We start from the raw sequence: 16,793 nt of genomic DNA, 5'->3' as shown, positions 1-16,793 counted from the left end.
GCTGTGGCTATGGGCAGGAGGGGACCTCCAGGCTTGACCCAACTCCGTACTGACAGCAAAAGGGCTGCGAGCGGACTGTTCTGTGCACAGCATGCTGCTGGCAGGGTGCAGACCCGTGCTGCAAGGTCCACGGCTCCCATGTGTCATGAGGATGGCCCGAGGTTGCCTAGTGCAAGGTTTTTGTGGGGCAGAAAGGTGGAGAGGGGTTTTAAACTGTCCACATACCTGGTCACTGGATGATGCCTGAGACAAAATGTGTTGCTGCAGTATTACTTTTTGCCTCCAATGCTTCTCTGTGTGTCAAAATGTGTGAAAATTTGTTCATAGTACAGGGTATAGTAAATAAAAAAGAAATATATACAAAAATAGCTGCTTATTTCAGAGGAAGAGAAGACAACCTATTCCCTAAAGTTCTCCCCCTCACATCCCCAGACCTTCATATCACTGAGCTTGAAAGAAACTTAAACCACCATTTCTTAGAAGTGGGCTTGGGCTAATAAAATGTAACTGTGTTAAATATGACAAAAAGAACTGCAGAATGGGATGTTATCACAGTTGCTTTCACTTTTTCACAATGGCCTATTGGTGTTCTTTTACATTAGAAACTGAAGTGCTAAGTTCCTTCAACTTCTTTTTCCTTAGTAAAAAGCTAAAATGCCTGGTTTATTTGATCAAACATCAGGTTTAGTTTCCTCTTTGTATCTCAGCTCTCCATTTTGACACATCTGACCCAGAACTTTGTCCTTCCAAAGGATGAAATTTGGTTTAGTAGTATTAAATGCTGAGTTCCTATCTGTGGTGGTGGAAGTTAAGATTCTAGATCAATAGTTTTTATTTTCTTTGTCTGAGCAGTGGAAAAATTTCTTTCCCGGTCCTTAAGTATAAACTCCCTCTACAAATTCCTTCATCCTAATCCCTCTCAACTATTACGCATGCTATGTTAGGTACTAGGTATTATAAACTGGCTATGTGATCCCCATGCTCATGTGCTCTACTTCTAGGGCCTTGTGGAATGAGAGCAACTATCAAAACATACTTACTTGTTTCCTCCATTCCTTATTTTTTTAGCTGCAGTGATACCACCACCTATTTTATGACAGCTCTGCCTGTCATAAGATGCCGAAAAAAGATGCTGAAAGCATCTTTTACTCATGGAAGAATCAATCCCCCTCCCTTAGCTCTGTCTGTGGCTCATATAGCCATTGATAAAATCTCTGTCATTGAAATCCCGCGGCTCAAGCTGAATCAGGGTTACTGCTCAACTCCGAGAGTCCTCACAGATGAGGCTCCATTTGGTCTCCTTTTCATTCTGATTTCCCCATCATATCTGCGTGGCGTCTGTTCTTTCATTTACCGTCTGTGCCGGGGTAGAAGAGTTCAGTTGCACGGCTGCATGCTACGTTAGTTATTCAGAGCACTGATGCTTTATGAAAGCAGCCTGCAGCCATCAGGCAAGAAAATTACATAGGTTTCTAGCAGAGGAGAGGCAGATGTCAGTGTGCATTCTCCTGTGGGAAGAATAACTAGTTTTATAAAAAGAGCACTGGCCCAGTTTTTGAAAGGCAGAATGAGTGGTGAGGTTTGGTGACCAAGTATTTCTGAGTTGCTGCACACAAGGGTCGGTTTCATTACTAATCACTTATTTACCTTTTTTGTAAAGCCTGTAGACCTTAGACTGTATCCCAATCATCATGGGAAGCTGGATTTAAGAAGAAAAATTATCTAAAGGTGATAATGGAAACATGGTATGAGACTGGTAAATGCAGTCAGTTGGTGTAAATATTTCTCCCTTCTGAGTTTCCCATGTGCTATGGACTCCCTGACAATGAGAATGTCCTTTGCTGACAAAACATAACCAGCCCTTGTGCCCTCTGCCAGGAACTCCAGGATCAAAAAAGGCAAAAATCAGATGTCTGTATGGCAAAGTCTCCCATTCATTGACAGAAGTGACACATACAAAATCATGCAGCGTGAGTATAACAAAGCAGAATAAATGCTGAACGCGCCGGGCGCCATCCTACCTTTCCTGGAGCCCCACAGGTTTCATTCTGAAAGGAGACGGACTGGCACACAGAGGAGGTTTGAGCTCAGGAACACACTGGCCTTGAGGGTCCACTACAACATTGACAACCTTTGGAGCCTGTTCAGGCTGGACCATGCTGTTGGTGGTCTTATACTCAGACTGAGATGTCTGCAGGGGAAGGGGCGAGAGGTGGATCTCCTGCTTCTTCTCCTTCTCTTGTCTCAGTGACAACTGGATCTTCTCCTTTAATCTGTACAGAACCTACAGAAATAAAGAGGAAAGCCCAATATCAAGTCCCTGGTAAACAAGGCAAGGAAAGTATCACAAATGCTGGATAAGATTGCTATACGTGGCTTTCATTCCTAGAAGGTAAGCCACAAGTTGTGTTACTCGGCGTTTCCCACAACGGGATAAATATTTCCATTACATAAACCACAGTGTGTACACGTGGGCAGCAGGGATTTTAACAGTTCTCATTGTGAGCCAGTAATTATTTGTAATACCATCAGTTGTATTATTAAAGGGGCAAATAACATAGAATGGAAAACAGTTACAAAAGACACTGTGAAGAAGGAAATACTGATAAATAGAGTAATTGCAGAAAAAAATCGTAAGAATTTTAACACAAGAGAGACAATGGCACAAAATAAAATAGATGTTCATGATATATCCAGGTACATGTCTCTAATTATAGCAGCCTCAATTTGTTTTAGAGCAGATGTTCTTAAAAGCTCTTACTCATTTTGCATGGAGCTGATGGTTGAACAGAGTAACTTTGCTAGGCCACCTTTGTAATGGTAGGCTGCTACTACTCTGAAATACTCCTCAGGATAAGGATAACCCTCAATTTCCTCAGAGAAACATAACCTGTTCTGGCATAAATCTGATGTGATGCACGGCCTATGAAGCTATTTAGAACATCCGTTCAGAAAAGTGTGTTTTACAATTACCAAGACACTGGCGTCTGAACATACTGTAATGCCAGGATTCTCTGCCCACCTATTGCTTACGAACTTGGATGTCAGGTATCTGCATCTGCAGGTGTCAGCAAAAGCTTTTCAGAAGTTATATTGATCCTCTTCCACCGAACTCCACACTGACGTTGCTGTACACCGGCTTGGCGAGGGCTGACGGGCAGCGTGTGCTCAGCAACGTCACTCCAGAGGAACCTGTGCTATGCCTATTTAACACATCTTATCTCTCTTGAGAGGAACGCAAAAAACAATTTCTGAGCCGTAGTCCTGCCATTTTCAAAATGTGCCTTACAACCTATGAAACTTAGGAGAATTACTATTGTGAGTACTGTGTGTGGAGGAGGGTGAAAGGCACTTACACAGATTTTTGAAAGTGTCTGCAGACACCCTTATACCTTCTACTCTGCTTTATTGGTTGCCGTAAACCATTCGAACTGAACCCTGGTTTGCAAAGCCATAAAGACAAAGCCTAGACCAAAGCATTTTTCCCCTGCAGGTCAGAAGCTCTTTGACAGCCGTTGCCCCGCTAGCACCGCATAAAGGTCTATCACTCCCGAGCTTTCCAGTGAAGACTGGGTATATCTGATGGGTTTGTTTTTTCAAGGATTAGCATTAGAGGTTTAGCTGGGAACTGACCTAATGTCATTAGCAATACACCCATTAAACAAGACTTAGCTACGTAAACCATCTGTTCATTCACAAGAGTTTAGAATTAAATTGCATGGATAAGCTAAGCTGCTCTTTGCCATCATTCAGCAGAAAAACACCAGCCCTACTGTGAAGCAAGGACACAGGTATCAGTAAAGATAAAACAGAGGCTTGAAATATTTTAACCCTCTTTTCTTCCAGTGATTGCTTTGGTCTCATTTGTTTCTGGTAACCCACAGATACACAGCTCAGACATTCACTGTCATGACAGCGTTAACCTTACCTTCTTGTCGCTGATATATTTTGACATAGTTTTGTCCCTTGGAGACTCAGGGAATTATGTTTTTGACTTACAAAAACCTGGACAAGTATTATTTCATGTCCGTTTTAATACTCTATTATTAGACCCTAGGAAAAAAGATAGCCTGGCACCAGCAGAAGCTGAAAAAAAGCTAAAGAACCACAATTGATCTAAGAGCTAACACACTTTCCTCAGAATGCGTGGTCAGGGCCATCATGTTTTTAATGAATTCCAGGTAAAAGTCAAACAAACAGAAATGGCCAAAAAGACAGTGATCAACCCAATCACCAAGCTCTGCAAAGGGAACAACTTAGTCGTACTCATATTTCAAATCAGTTTAAACACATCTGTCAGTATGGATGGAAAGAGATATGAAGCCCTTAAATTAGGAAAAGTTTTACTGATACCCCAGAAGATTCATTGTGAGGATAATCAAGAGGCAGGGAGCAACTGAACAGCATGAAGCACTATTTTCCAGGACACACAAGGCGGGACACCTGTAATATTTTCATATATTAAGCCTAGGGTTCAAAGCCACAGTCAAAAAGGAAAATAACTCTTCCTTCTGCCTCCTCTTTGACTGAGCTTATATGCAAGAATGACAGGGTGCTGACAGCATGACATTACCTCTTTATATTTCTGCTCAGATTTCTGCAAAGGAAAGCTGAGATGTTACACCCTAGCTTGGCCAGTACCTCCTACCTACCTGTCCTGGGTTCAGCTGGGATAGTGTTAATTTTCTTCCTAGTAGCTGGTATAGTGTGTTTTGGATTTAGTGCGAGACTAATGTTGATAACACACTGATGTTGTAGTTGTTGCTAAGTAGCTCTTATCCTAAGTTCGGGATTTTTCAGTTTCCCATGCTCTGCCAGCGAGCAGGGGCACAAGAAGCTGGGAGGGAGCACGGCCAGGAGAGCTGACCCCAACTGGCCAAAGGGATAGTCCATACCATAGGACGTCGTGCCCAGTATATAAACTGGGGGAGTTGGCTGGGAGGGGCTGATCGCTGCTCGGGCATCGGTCAGCGGGTGGTGAGCAATTGCATTGTGCATCACTTGGGGTTTTCTTGTTCTTTCTTTCTTTCTTTGTTTTATTTTATTTTATTATATTCCTTTACTACTATTATTATTTTATTTTATTAGTAGTACTATTAAATTTTATTTTACTTTAGTTATTAAATCATTCTTATTTCAACCCCCAAGTTTTACTTTTTTTCCAATTCTCCCCACCCCACTCGGGTGGGTTGGGGGAAGTGAGCGAGCGGCTGCGTGGTGCCTAGTTCCTGGCTGGGCTTAAACCACGACACTACCCATTCAAAATGCCAGTGGAAACTGCTTTTATTCATCCTCAGAGATTGACAGGAAATCCCAACGAGATAACTGTGTCTCCAGAACAAAGATCTTGGCAATGGTTATGTGGAGCAGTGATGGGAAAACTCATCTGCCTAGAGATATTTAGGTCACCCAGGACTGTATAGTAAAATCTCCCAGAAACCATGGAAATTAAGACAGTTCACTCTAATCAAAAGCGTTCTCTCTAACAAATACTTACCAACATGTGTGTGAGGCTGTGTGTGTATCTCTGCATGAGCAGAACTATCATACATGTGTATACATGAGAAGAATTGGCTAACAAAATTTCCCTCAAGCCCCGAGGAAGGGATGAAAGAACAGAAATATGACAGGTGTTAGTCATTTTGTTTGATGTGTTACTGGGAGGCATTTGGATACCATGATTTGAAGGCACTATAAAAAGTTCTATAGAAGCAGAATAAAAGAATTCAGACAATCTAGGGCTGGTTTATAGACAAACCCCTTAATTTCAAGTTGGCTTAAGCACTCTTGCAGTATGATAAAAATACATACTGTTAATTTTGATTTAAATCTTTTAACTGGCAGAAGTTGAAGTTGATAGGCCAATATTAGTTAGTTGTACATATTCTATAATCAAAGTGCTTTCAGAAGTCCTGCACCACTTTATAAATCCTGAAACTCATAAGTTTAAGAACAAGAGATAGGTCATGTGAAAATTTGATGCTGGAATGCATTTTTTGTTATTCAATATCCTTCTTGTTAAAGAAATTCCAAAATACAATCATAAAGCTGAAAAAATATTTATCATTTAAGTAACTATCTCTCCAAAACATGAAATAACTGTTCATAACTCATAAAACACTGGAGACAGTAGTAAAAATTTAGATCCTCACAATTTGTTGACAAGGCAAAATTCATGGAATCATAGATTCATACAATAGTTTGAGTCGGAAAGGACCTTTAAAGATCACCAAGTCCAACCCCCCTGCTGTAAGCAGGGACATCTTTCACAGGTCAGGTTGCTCAAAGTTCATGTCTTTAATTATTTTAAATAAAAAAAATCCTACTTTCTGATTTTTTTTAAGTGGGAAAAAGAAAAACATTTAGGAAACCCTCTTATCACAACTAGCTACAAATATTTCATAATCTGAAGGTGATACTTCCAGATGACTCAAGAGATACTTATACATACATATTTTAAAAAAAAGTATATGCGAACATACTGGTTTATTAAAACAGGCAAAATTAGTAAGAAACAGGATAGCAAATAATTTAACCCACTGTCAAATATTGTGTTATTTAGTAAATTTGGTGATGGCGCAGTTATTTCTCTATCTATGTAAAATAAAATAGAGACCTGTTTTACACAAAGGAGTGCTAAAAATATTTATTCTTACTTAGCACTTTGCTTGCCAAACTTGATAAATGATGTACAGTGTCCCCAGCGGAAGTGAGCCCATGGTCAGCCTGTGATGAGGATAGCAACGAGCTGTCTGTTGGCTTTGAATCACTCCTGGGATGCAAGAGGTCCCCATACCATGACAACAAGGACTAGCTGATTAAATACCTAACATGACCCCAGATGTACAATTTACAAGTCCAAATTTAGCGCCTGTGCTGCTGTCTTACACTGTTTAGCAATACTCTGCACTGTAGATTTTTATGTATAGAGGCCAGATATTTGTTAAATTCCAGGAAGCATGAAGAAGCCTAAAAGCTGTTAATGCACAATGTGCTCTCAGCGCAGGGAAGCATCATGATTTGTAAAACCCAATTAAGAGACGAGGCTGCTGTTTTACAATTTCTGTTAGAAATTACACAGAACAAAGCAGTAACACTGACAATTCAGCTGCCTTACACTGAGCACGGCTGATCATCATGACCATCACTTAAAGTACTTTCTGCTCCACACTTTAAAGGACATTTCCAAGTTATCTACAGATGCAGGCTAAGCTTTCTGCTTTTGGACCCTCTAAACTGCAAATAACTACCTATGGACAAACGGGTGCCTACCCTGGAGTTTTTAAAAAGAGGCTGCCTTTTGGGGCTCTCATGGTTGCTACAGCCAAAGCTCCTCAGGACGAGCCCTAACGCCAAAGCTGAATGGTCTGAGAGGCTGCAATGGCTGAATCTGAAATACTGAATTCCTACTTCTCATAAAACTGCCGCTCTGACACACATAAAGTGGGATGAAAAGCAGTGTGAGCCCTTTGTTAGCTTTATAGATTGCACATACTCTGCGTATCAGCAGGTCCTGGCAAAATCTGAGACAGTGTCCGTTTACACAGCCTGCACACGTACAGCACAAGTAAAGGTACAGGTTGGACCTGGGAGGGGACCAAAAGGGGAATGCCTGTAGAAAAGACCACAGCATCACAGTAAATCCATCTGGAAGGGAGTTCGAGGAGTCTACCAGTATTTACCTCTGCCCTACCTCCAGATCAGCTACACCCAAACTATTCCTGACAGATGTCTAGTCACCCATGCAATAACAAAGTTCTTTCTAATGAGTCAGCCAAATCACCCTTTCAAAAAATGCATTTCTTGTCCTATCCCCAGTGGAGAAAGTATTATCTTCTTCCTTACCACAGCCTTTGAAATATTTCCATGTTTGAGAACTATCATGTTTCTCCTTGCTCTCCTTTTCTCTGTCATAAATAAACCAAATTATTTCATGTCTTCTATATCTCTGATCACTCTTGTATCTCCTCCCTACTATAATTGCCTGACATTTTTCACAAGCGTGGTACCCAAAAGAGACCACAGAGAATGAGTAAGACACGATACTATAACCAAATTATTACCAGAGCCAAGCTGAATGCAGATCTTAGAGATCATATCCTCATTTTACGTCCCAGGGCAAGTGTATTTTTTGGAACAATGCGATGTTACTCATTTAATTCAATATGTGCTCTGCGGTACTGCTGGAACCTTTCCTACAGAACTGTTGCTTTGCCACGTATTTCCTACATCGTATTGATGCACAACTAGAGCTCCTGTCCCTGCCAAGCAGCATTGTTACTTCCCATCTTTTCTCCAGCAACTTAAGAATATTTTCAGTTCTGATACTGCCCTCCACAATGCTTACAATTCCCAATACCGCCTACGCATTCCAAATACTTAATGAAAATATAGTGTAGTACCAGGACAAGGACAGACAGCATTTTCTGTACCCTTCCAGTTAAACAGTCAGTAGTGACCAAAATGTCTGCTTCTCCGAAGTAAAAAGTTTGAGTAAAAGTTAGTACTTCTAGAGTTACCCTCCTATTTTTGAGTGAGATGGCATGGAGAAATGGAGATGACTAGGAAGTAGAAATCATATAAAGCAACAATTTTTTGTGAGAAAATTAAGTGCTTTTCAAATCTTAGGGAGACTTCAAAATCTTAAATAAGATTTTGTTATAAATATGATTGTTTATTAATATCTTCAGTTTAAACATTCTTTCCACCTTAAGGTTGTAAGTGGGAAATCCTTCTCAGTTAAAGAAAATTCAATGTGTTTGAAAGCAAAATATCTCAAAAGACTCCAAGATACTTATGTGTTCATAAATGCTGAGAATTGTCATAGAATTCAGTAAACCCTTCTATTTATGCACCACAGAAAAAATATACAATTCAGAGAAGGAAAACATGTGAGATGCAACACTGGAAAAAATGCAAAAATTACGCTACAGAAGTCAGTGGTGGTGCAGTGTTGTTCATCTTCTGTGTGACCCTTGTACATCTCATATTCAGCATATTATAAGTATGTCTAATGCCCACCGAACTCTATGGCCACCGAACTCATACAACATGAATGGCAAAGTTGTTAAAAAATGTGATCACTCCTTTATGTACTTACTAGTTATTTCAGTTTAAAATTTGTATATTCGATACGTGAATACCGACACCCACTCTAACAACTGTGCATTGACAATATTGTATCGACGTGGTGTTGTTTTTACTATCCAATTAAACTGAAATATGGGCAGCTAACGTGACTTCAGGGATCTTGGGACCTTAGTAAGAAGGTCGAGAAGTCATCGCTCAAGTCACTGTACAGTTACTCTGCAGATTTAAGAGCCCATTATTTATTTCTTCAGCTTCTTCCTGGTTACAGTCTTCAGTTGGACTCAAAATATATCAAGAAATGTGGTTCTTCAAAGTTTGGCTTCACAGCATTATAAGAGTGACCAACTCTTACCCTGTAGCTGAGTCTTTAATAGCTTTGAGAAAACACCTGTCATGTAAAGAATGTGTGACTATCCTTCAGACTGAGAAAAGCATGAAATAGAGAACAGCAAAAAAAGGTAAAAAGGAAACTTACCATTAAACACGTTACTAGAATGACAAAGATGCTGAGAAATATGACAACCGCATAAAATCCTTCTTTGCTCCAGATTTTGTCAGCTTCATGCTGGCCTTGCAAAACATTTTTCTTTTTCAAGCAATAAAACAGAAAGAGGAAGAGAAAAAAAGTTACACAGTAGCGCGCGCAGATTAAATAGCTCTCGTCAGGCATTAATCACCCTCCTCAGCTTTGCCACAACCCACATCCCACACTGCATGGCGCTCGCTTCGAACGCTGCTGTTTGCAAACCCACCTCGGCCGGGCACCCCACCTGCACTCCCCGCGTCCGTGTGCGACCCAGGGGTCCTAACGCCACGCGAGATGATCCAAACCCTTCTCCGTGGCCGCCGAGATAATCAATCCTCCAGCAGGACTCACGGGGCGGTTGAAGGTAAAGCAAACAAGACCCGCGCTCGTTCTTGGGAACTCCCCGGCTCGTCGGGTGAAAGGGCAGCGGCGCTCCGGCGTGGGCTGCGGGAACCCCTCGCCCTGCCTCTTTCTTCCCAGCGCTTATCGCCGGCCCCGGCACCCACGCACCAGCCTCGGGACTGTTTACACTTGACACAGGAGCAAAGAGCAGGTGACTTGCCCGTTTGCCTCTGTGAGCCGGGAAGCCCTGGCACGGTCACCTTTAGAGTGCACACACGCGCACACACGTGCATACGTAAAAAAGTTCTGGTTATGCTGAAAGTAATCTCGTTACCCATCTATCTATAATTCTGATTATGCTTAAAGTAATCTCATTATCTTTGGGTTCCTGCTGATAGTACATTTCTAAAACAGCTGTGCACACTAAAATTTCCAGCACTGCTGGGGAACTCCTGGGGATTATGAAATAATAGTAATTGTAAAAGCATTTATTTTTGGCTTTATTGCAGCGTGGGGACTTGGTTGGGCTATTAAATTACCAGAATTTCACTATGTTTCCAAATAGAGATTTGGTAGTAGAAACAGGGTACATGTACCCTCAGTCTAACTGCAATATATTATTTAGAATAAAGTATGTCATCTTGTGTTTCCGCAACTGCAGGTCAGTAGACATTGCTCTCCCAATTTTCAGCTACTTGCTTTTCTTTTCTCAATTGTGTATTTACTCAGACTGAGTAAAAACGACTTTCTTAAATTCTGGTTTCCACCATAAATGTTCAAGGTCTTGGTGTTTCCCTTCTGCTGAAATTCCCTAATGGCTTTAATTAAATCTCTCATTTAACTAGTGAGTTGTCTTCCCATCTCAAGGTGGTCTTTTTTCCTCTCTGGGGACGCTGTGTAAGAGGACTGGGAGTTTTCCACAGAGGAAAGAGTTCCTCCATTTAAAGATGAGTGGCTGCTCACCAGACCTGTGTAACTGCAGGGACCCTCCAGCACTTTACATGGGTACTTCATGCTCCAAAGTCTGCTTAGCCACCCATCAGCCTGCTCTTTCGAACAGTTAATACATCAAGCAAACTCCTTGTGTCCATCAGTCTCCCAAACGCAAAAAGTCCTGATGAGGTTGAATGCATGGGGAAAAGCTTGCTGAGGAGGAGGAGATCATGGCCTGGGGAAGAGAAGACAAGCTGCCAAAAACCTGCTCCATGCTGGATCCCAACATAGTTTTCATGGTCCTCCTTTCAGCACAGGTTTGTGCCCCGCTTGCTTTGAAAAGGACCAGGAAAATGCAGATTCGAGTCAGTGCAGATCCAAGACAATTCACAGATCACACTGCCACAAAACGCGAACATTTAGAGAAGGATTTGGTAGTATAGTTAATTTACAGAGACTTGTTTGCTAAAATAAATGCATGTATATAATTGCAAGTTGACTGCTTTAGAACTGAAAGAATAATAAAGAAGAGTTTTCTTTGGAAGTCATAGCTCTAGGGACCAGAATGGAAATCCTTTACCTCCTTCTTCTGAACTACAGAAAGAGACCTTGTAAAATTAGTGTATTTGTATGTGTGTGCATAATCACACAGTGTTTCATGATCTGGGCTTAAAAGTATTGCAGGTATTGACAGTTTAACAAGGTTTGTAAGTGTCAGTCTGGTGTTAAGTGAGCAACTTAAAAAAACAGGGCTTTCAAAGATAAGCTGGAAATCCTGCCAGATATTTCTGCAAAAATTGTTCCTAGACATATTCAAACAGTGTTGCCACTCTAAAGGGCTGCAGCTCTCCGTGCAATCTGCTACCTCAGCACAGCGAGGTTATTCTGCCATGCTCACGGCACAGGACTCGGGTCCCCGTACTGGCTCAGAGCCCGAATCTGCAGCTGCTCCGCGCTCAGGACCGCTCCTGTTGAGATCCACGGGAATCCCACGGCGACAGCAGCAGCTGCAGCTCTGGCCCATTAGCTCTGAACTAAGTGTTTGACCCTGGGTGGGTTACCTGATGGTTTTCCAGTGTTTCAGGACGAAATCTAGATAAAAAGCAGGAGCTGAAGGAGAATCGGCCGTGCTGACCTTTTGTGAGGAAATGGGGGGGGTTGTACCTTTTCGCTGAAAGCACAAATATGCTAAAAAGTAAATGAAGATCTAATAGGAATTTTTGACTCAATGGGTGCAAGTCTTAAGTTAAGTGTAATTCATTAGTGTCACAAAACTTTTAAAATATTTTATAATAGACATTATAACTGAGTCTAAGAGAAATAATCTCCATGATGTCTGTCTAATGGTACATGTGTTCAGGATGCGTCTTTCCCTGATTTGTCTTTCTAAAAATAAAGTTCAAAGAATATCAACAAATGCTGTAAAAAGGGGAAAAAAATTGTATGCCACAAATTAACATATCTGACACCCCATTTTGAAACACTTTAGTAGTACCTTCACCTAACCAAGGAAATCTCTCCCTCGGATCTACCTGCAGGACAGGAGAATCATTGCTGAAGCTGCTCCCTAATGACAGAAGAGGCTGTGACCCACAGTAACTGAGTCACCCCATGCCCACGATAAGGAATTGCTTTCTGAAACGTCAGTGCTGCTCATTCAGAACTTTGTTCCTCGGTCTGGGAGAACTGATAAGAGGGATGGCAACTGCCACGCTCACTACAAATTGTTGACGCCCAGGAAACCAGCTCGCAGGATGGCCAAATGCTAGGGAAAAAGCAAAAAAGAGAGGACTTCTGTCCACGACCATGGGCAATGAGTGTCCTGCACGGACACGTGCTGCATCTTAATTGACTGATGTCCCTCTGCATTTCTCTCACTCAGTTGGGAACCTTCTCCTACCTGAGAATCCACTAAGACTTTCGGATAGTTTTTGAGGAGTGGGAATGTAGCACTGCCACCAGAGGGAAGGAAGATAAACTCAAACTAAGGTGCAAAAAGCCACAGCTGATAAAGGCAGGGGAATACCAGAGCAGGTGGGACGGCAACGGGAGTTCCAGTAGCTCAGGAACTTTCAGGTCCCAGAGCAAACCTGGCTACAGGGAGAAAGGCTCATCATCATGGACATCACCAAAAGCATCATCCCCCAGTGTTTGACTCCATTCCCTAAGGAGTCTCCACAATCAGGTACATCATTCAGGCAGAATTAGGCAGGTTAATTGAAACAGTTTAAGTTCAGCATAATTCAAGGTGGGGAAGAATCGATGTATTCTTAACAATCCCGTGCTATCGCTAACCTTACCGAAGAGTGCTGGCACAGGTATCTGCTTTGCTCTGAACGGGAACAAATGTGTTTAGAAAAATGATTTTTTATAAACTTTCTTTTTAAAAAAAGACATTAAAAATCCTCTCTGGCCTTTCTGGTCTTATTATGGAAAACTAGTGGATTATTTCTACAAACAAGTAAAATAAGCAGCCAGCTTTCGATAATACCAAGAGAGACATTGACCTGAAGAAGTCACTGTAAAATCTGTGACTGAAAGATCCTGCCAAGGTATCGGGAGCTGCCAGGAAAGGTTAGTCTTCACTGGAAAATAGGTGGATTTGCAAGCTGGGTCAGTTAACCCCAATTAGTTCCTTGGGCTGAAACACTAATGAAAGCACAGCAAGCTGTAGTTCTGAGTGCAGAGGAAAGCTTACACAGAGCTGGGGATTGAACTTGAGATGAAAAAGGGTTCATCGAAGTTCACGCTGAGTCGCTTTGTTTTTTTCTGCTATTTTAACTATGTTAGCTAAGCCAGGTTAGGAAAGTCTGCCAAGAAATCACTTCCACCCCCAGTGAAAACATGCAGGAACGTGGGTGACCTCTCAGACTCCCAGGACACTGGATAATAGCCACTTAGCATCTCCCAGGACCAAGCCTCCCCAAAGACTCTACCTTACACGCAGGTGCGATAAAGTGGTGGGATTTCATGTCAAAGCCGGCCGCTCTGCAGGGCTCTGGTCCCTGCCGGGGTGCTCGGGGTGCAACCGTGCAGGTGTAACACTACGTCTGCCTTGCCTGATCACAGGAGACATCCTTGGGCTCTGCTTTGTTCCCAATTTCTAAGCTATTGGTTTTGATCGCTTGTCCCTTCAATGACTTACGGTTTCTTTATGCTTTAAGTGCATGATTGCTTCCTTTGATTTCTTCTCTAAGAAGTTAATATCACACAGTTCAAAGGCAACCAACAGAAGCCTTGTGCAAGGAGGCTGTAATGGTACATTTTGGGGTGGCGTAATTTTGGCATGAACTCTGGAAATTTCTCCTTTAGTGCCACATTTCCCAGCTGGCAGTTAGTTTATCTCTCAAAAGACAGTAACCTTTAATTTACTTAGAGTAACTTCAGTTATTTTTGTCATTCAAAACCACCTCAAGTTCTCTTCTACTCTACTAAGCTCTGAAATCCAGCAGTATTTTCTTTTTTTCTCTGAGCACAATTTAAAGACATTAGGAAGTCAGGATTCCCCCACCATAATAAATGGACTGCCTGAGTCATTGAATTTAGTCCCACCACCAATCTGGTAGTTTGTTCTGGGGAAGGCTGCTCCTGGCCCTGATACACACCATGGAGCAGAACACAATCCTCAATCCCACTTCAGACACAAACTTTAGACCATAATAAATACTGCAACTACAATAGGCCACTGGAAGAGAAAGGACATGTGGTAGGTATTGCCATTGCCCTGGATGCCTGAAAAGGCACTGACTCCATTAAATTAAATCTTCACATTCCCAGAGGTACATATCCCGTTCTACACCAGGAAGCAAAGGACTTTAGTGATTCCTACAGCAAAGGCATACAGGGAACCTGTTCTTTCAGCTAGTGCAGAATAAGAAACTAGGATGTGAATTTTGAGATAGGCAATTGAATTGAAAATAGATCAATCCGTGATTAATGCATCAGCAGATGTGAACTGGCAAATTTTTACTGGAATGAATGGAAACGTAGTTCCAGTCACCGACACCCACTGAGATTTTGCTGTCTGTAGTACCCCATGGGCTGAGATGGTAAGCAGAAAGCTTCAGTTTTCCACTTGGGTTTTCCTACATAATCTTGGTAAAGTTTCTCAGGACAAAGTAATCTGCCCCACCATTAACCCTCTACAGCTGGGTGTCTAGTTTAAGCTCAGCCTTGTTAGACAGAGGCAACCAAGCGGTCTCAGGAGAGGTATCTCACAGACGGGATGAACTGCCTGCTGAACGTATCTCCTTCTCCCTGTTTACTGTAGAGAGAGCCAGTAGACTTTCAAGCCTTTGGCAGCTCATACTGAAATAGGCACCTAAAAAAGGAGAAAAATTCCAGCCCTAACACCTCTGTGTCAGCCACCCACCTAGAAAGATGCAGATAGTGCTTCCTCTCTGTGCAGATACACTGATAGTGCATATACAATACTGGCTGTGAAACATTCAGACTTTTTGGTGGAAGACTGTACAATTTATTAGCTCATGATTTAATTAGGATTGATAGCTCAGGAATACACACACGTAATAGGTAAAATAATGTGTCAAAGCTATGTAAAGCTTTGTATAACTATATCTTCTTTCAAAGGTTTGCCTGTTTTGATTTTCTTTGCTGTTACTTTGGCACGATTTGTTCTTAAAGCAAGTTGAGAAAGGATTAAATAACTGGTTAGTAGCTGAGAGTAAGCTGAAAGTAAAGATTATATGATGTTGTCTTTTAGCTGCTGTTTTCTGTGAAGTCTTAAACATGTAAACAATTTACTGAGATCCAGAAGGAATACTTATTAGTGTAAAGCTACATGATTTTTTCAGGATCAGGGCCTTAGCTTTTATAATATTAATACAATCTCTTGTTTCTCCAACAGTATTAGGAGGAGTTAGAGTCTGCACAACTTTCATTCTAATAGTCCTTTTCTAAATTATTCCATCTGCTTGTCTACATTTTTTTTCCAGAGAGAAAATTCAAATATCAGAGCACTCCAGATTATTGAAATGTATCTAACTTAAGATGAGATCTTGAGTTCAGTGCTGTGGTTTTTTCCAGCATCTCTTCCTAGCCTGATGACATTTCTCCATTCATCTATTATTCATATATGTTCTTGTCCCATGTCTACCTGAAGTATTATCTGCAACTGAAGTACTTGGAACAGATAATTGCATCTATCACAACCGTCAGACGCATATGCTTCAGTAACAAAGGAAATTCTGACCTAAAGGAAGTTTAGCTCAGGTCACAGATGGGTGATATAAAGACCTGATTTCATGTTTGGACAGCACTGCTTGGCTTTGTTTCGTATTAGAACAGCTAAAACCTGAAAATCCGCTCATTTTCATAGTGGCAGGCTGCTGTAGGATAGCATGTAAAATTGCATTAAACTGGCCTTGGTTTTATATTTCATTTTTTGTACCAAAGACATCTTCCAGATTCTTAACAGAGTTAGAATACTTAAAATGAGCAAAAGCATTTCTAATCAGTAGAAATACAGGTGACCATAACAGCCAGTACTAACTCAGCAATGGCTCAAACATAGGTTTGGATGTTAAAAAAAAAGGAAGCCTTTACCCATAGAGGGAAACACAGCTCATCAGAACCTCTCCTTTTTTTCTACTTTTTTGGACATAGACATCTCCTCTGTCAAAATGTGAGCTTCCATGGAAAATGCTAATTCTTGATAACATGTTTGAAGTTATTTGGACCTCACACTGAATTCTGAGGGTCTTTATATGTAGGTGAGGGCTTCTAAGACACTAAATAAAATGCAATGTTATGTGACCATGTCCATGAGCTCAATGATTTCCTTTCCAAAAGGCCTTCGCTTTTTTTCATTTGCTTTGCATAGTTCAAGCGGTCAGCCCAGAATTAGATGTCCATCTCACTGGTCATGTCTGGGACACTGTGG

The 16,793-nt window shown here is 41.5% G+C and overlaps 1 protein-coding gene across 1 annotated transcript in view; it reads right to left on the bottom strand.

The window, feature by feature from the left end:
• PTPRR (protein tyrosine phosphatase receptor type R) overlaps positions 1-16,793 on the bottom strand; it is a 154,485-nt gene that overhangs the window by 57,608 nt on the left and 80,084 nt on the right. Inside the window, exons 5-6 of the mRNA XM_075057761.1 lie at positions 9,566-9,676; positions 2,022-2,284 (exon numbers count right to left, since the gene is read on the bottom strand). Of these exons, the coding sequence (XP_074913862.1) occupies positions 2,022-2,284; positions 9,566-9,676 (374 nt within the window). The remainder of the gene's footprint in view (positions 1-2,021; positions 2,285-9,565; positions 9,677-16,793) is intronic.

Source organism: Buteo buteo, chromosome 26 (genome assembly GCF_964188355.1).
Source record: "Buteo buteo chromosome 26, bButBut1.hap1.1, whole genome shotgun sequence".
Lineage (NCBI taxonomy): Eukaryota > Metazoa > Chordata > Aves > Accipitriformes > Accipitridae > Buteo > Buteo buteo.
The sequence above is the reverse complement of the archived record's forward strand: the minus strand, read 5'-3'. Positions and strand labels throughout refer to the sequence as shown.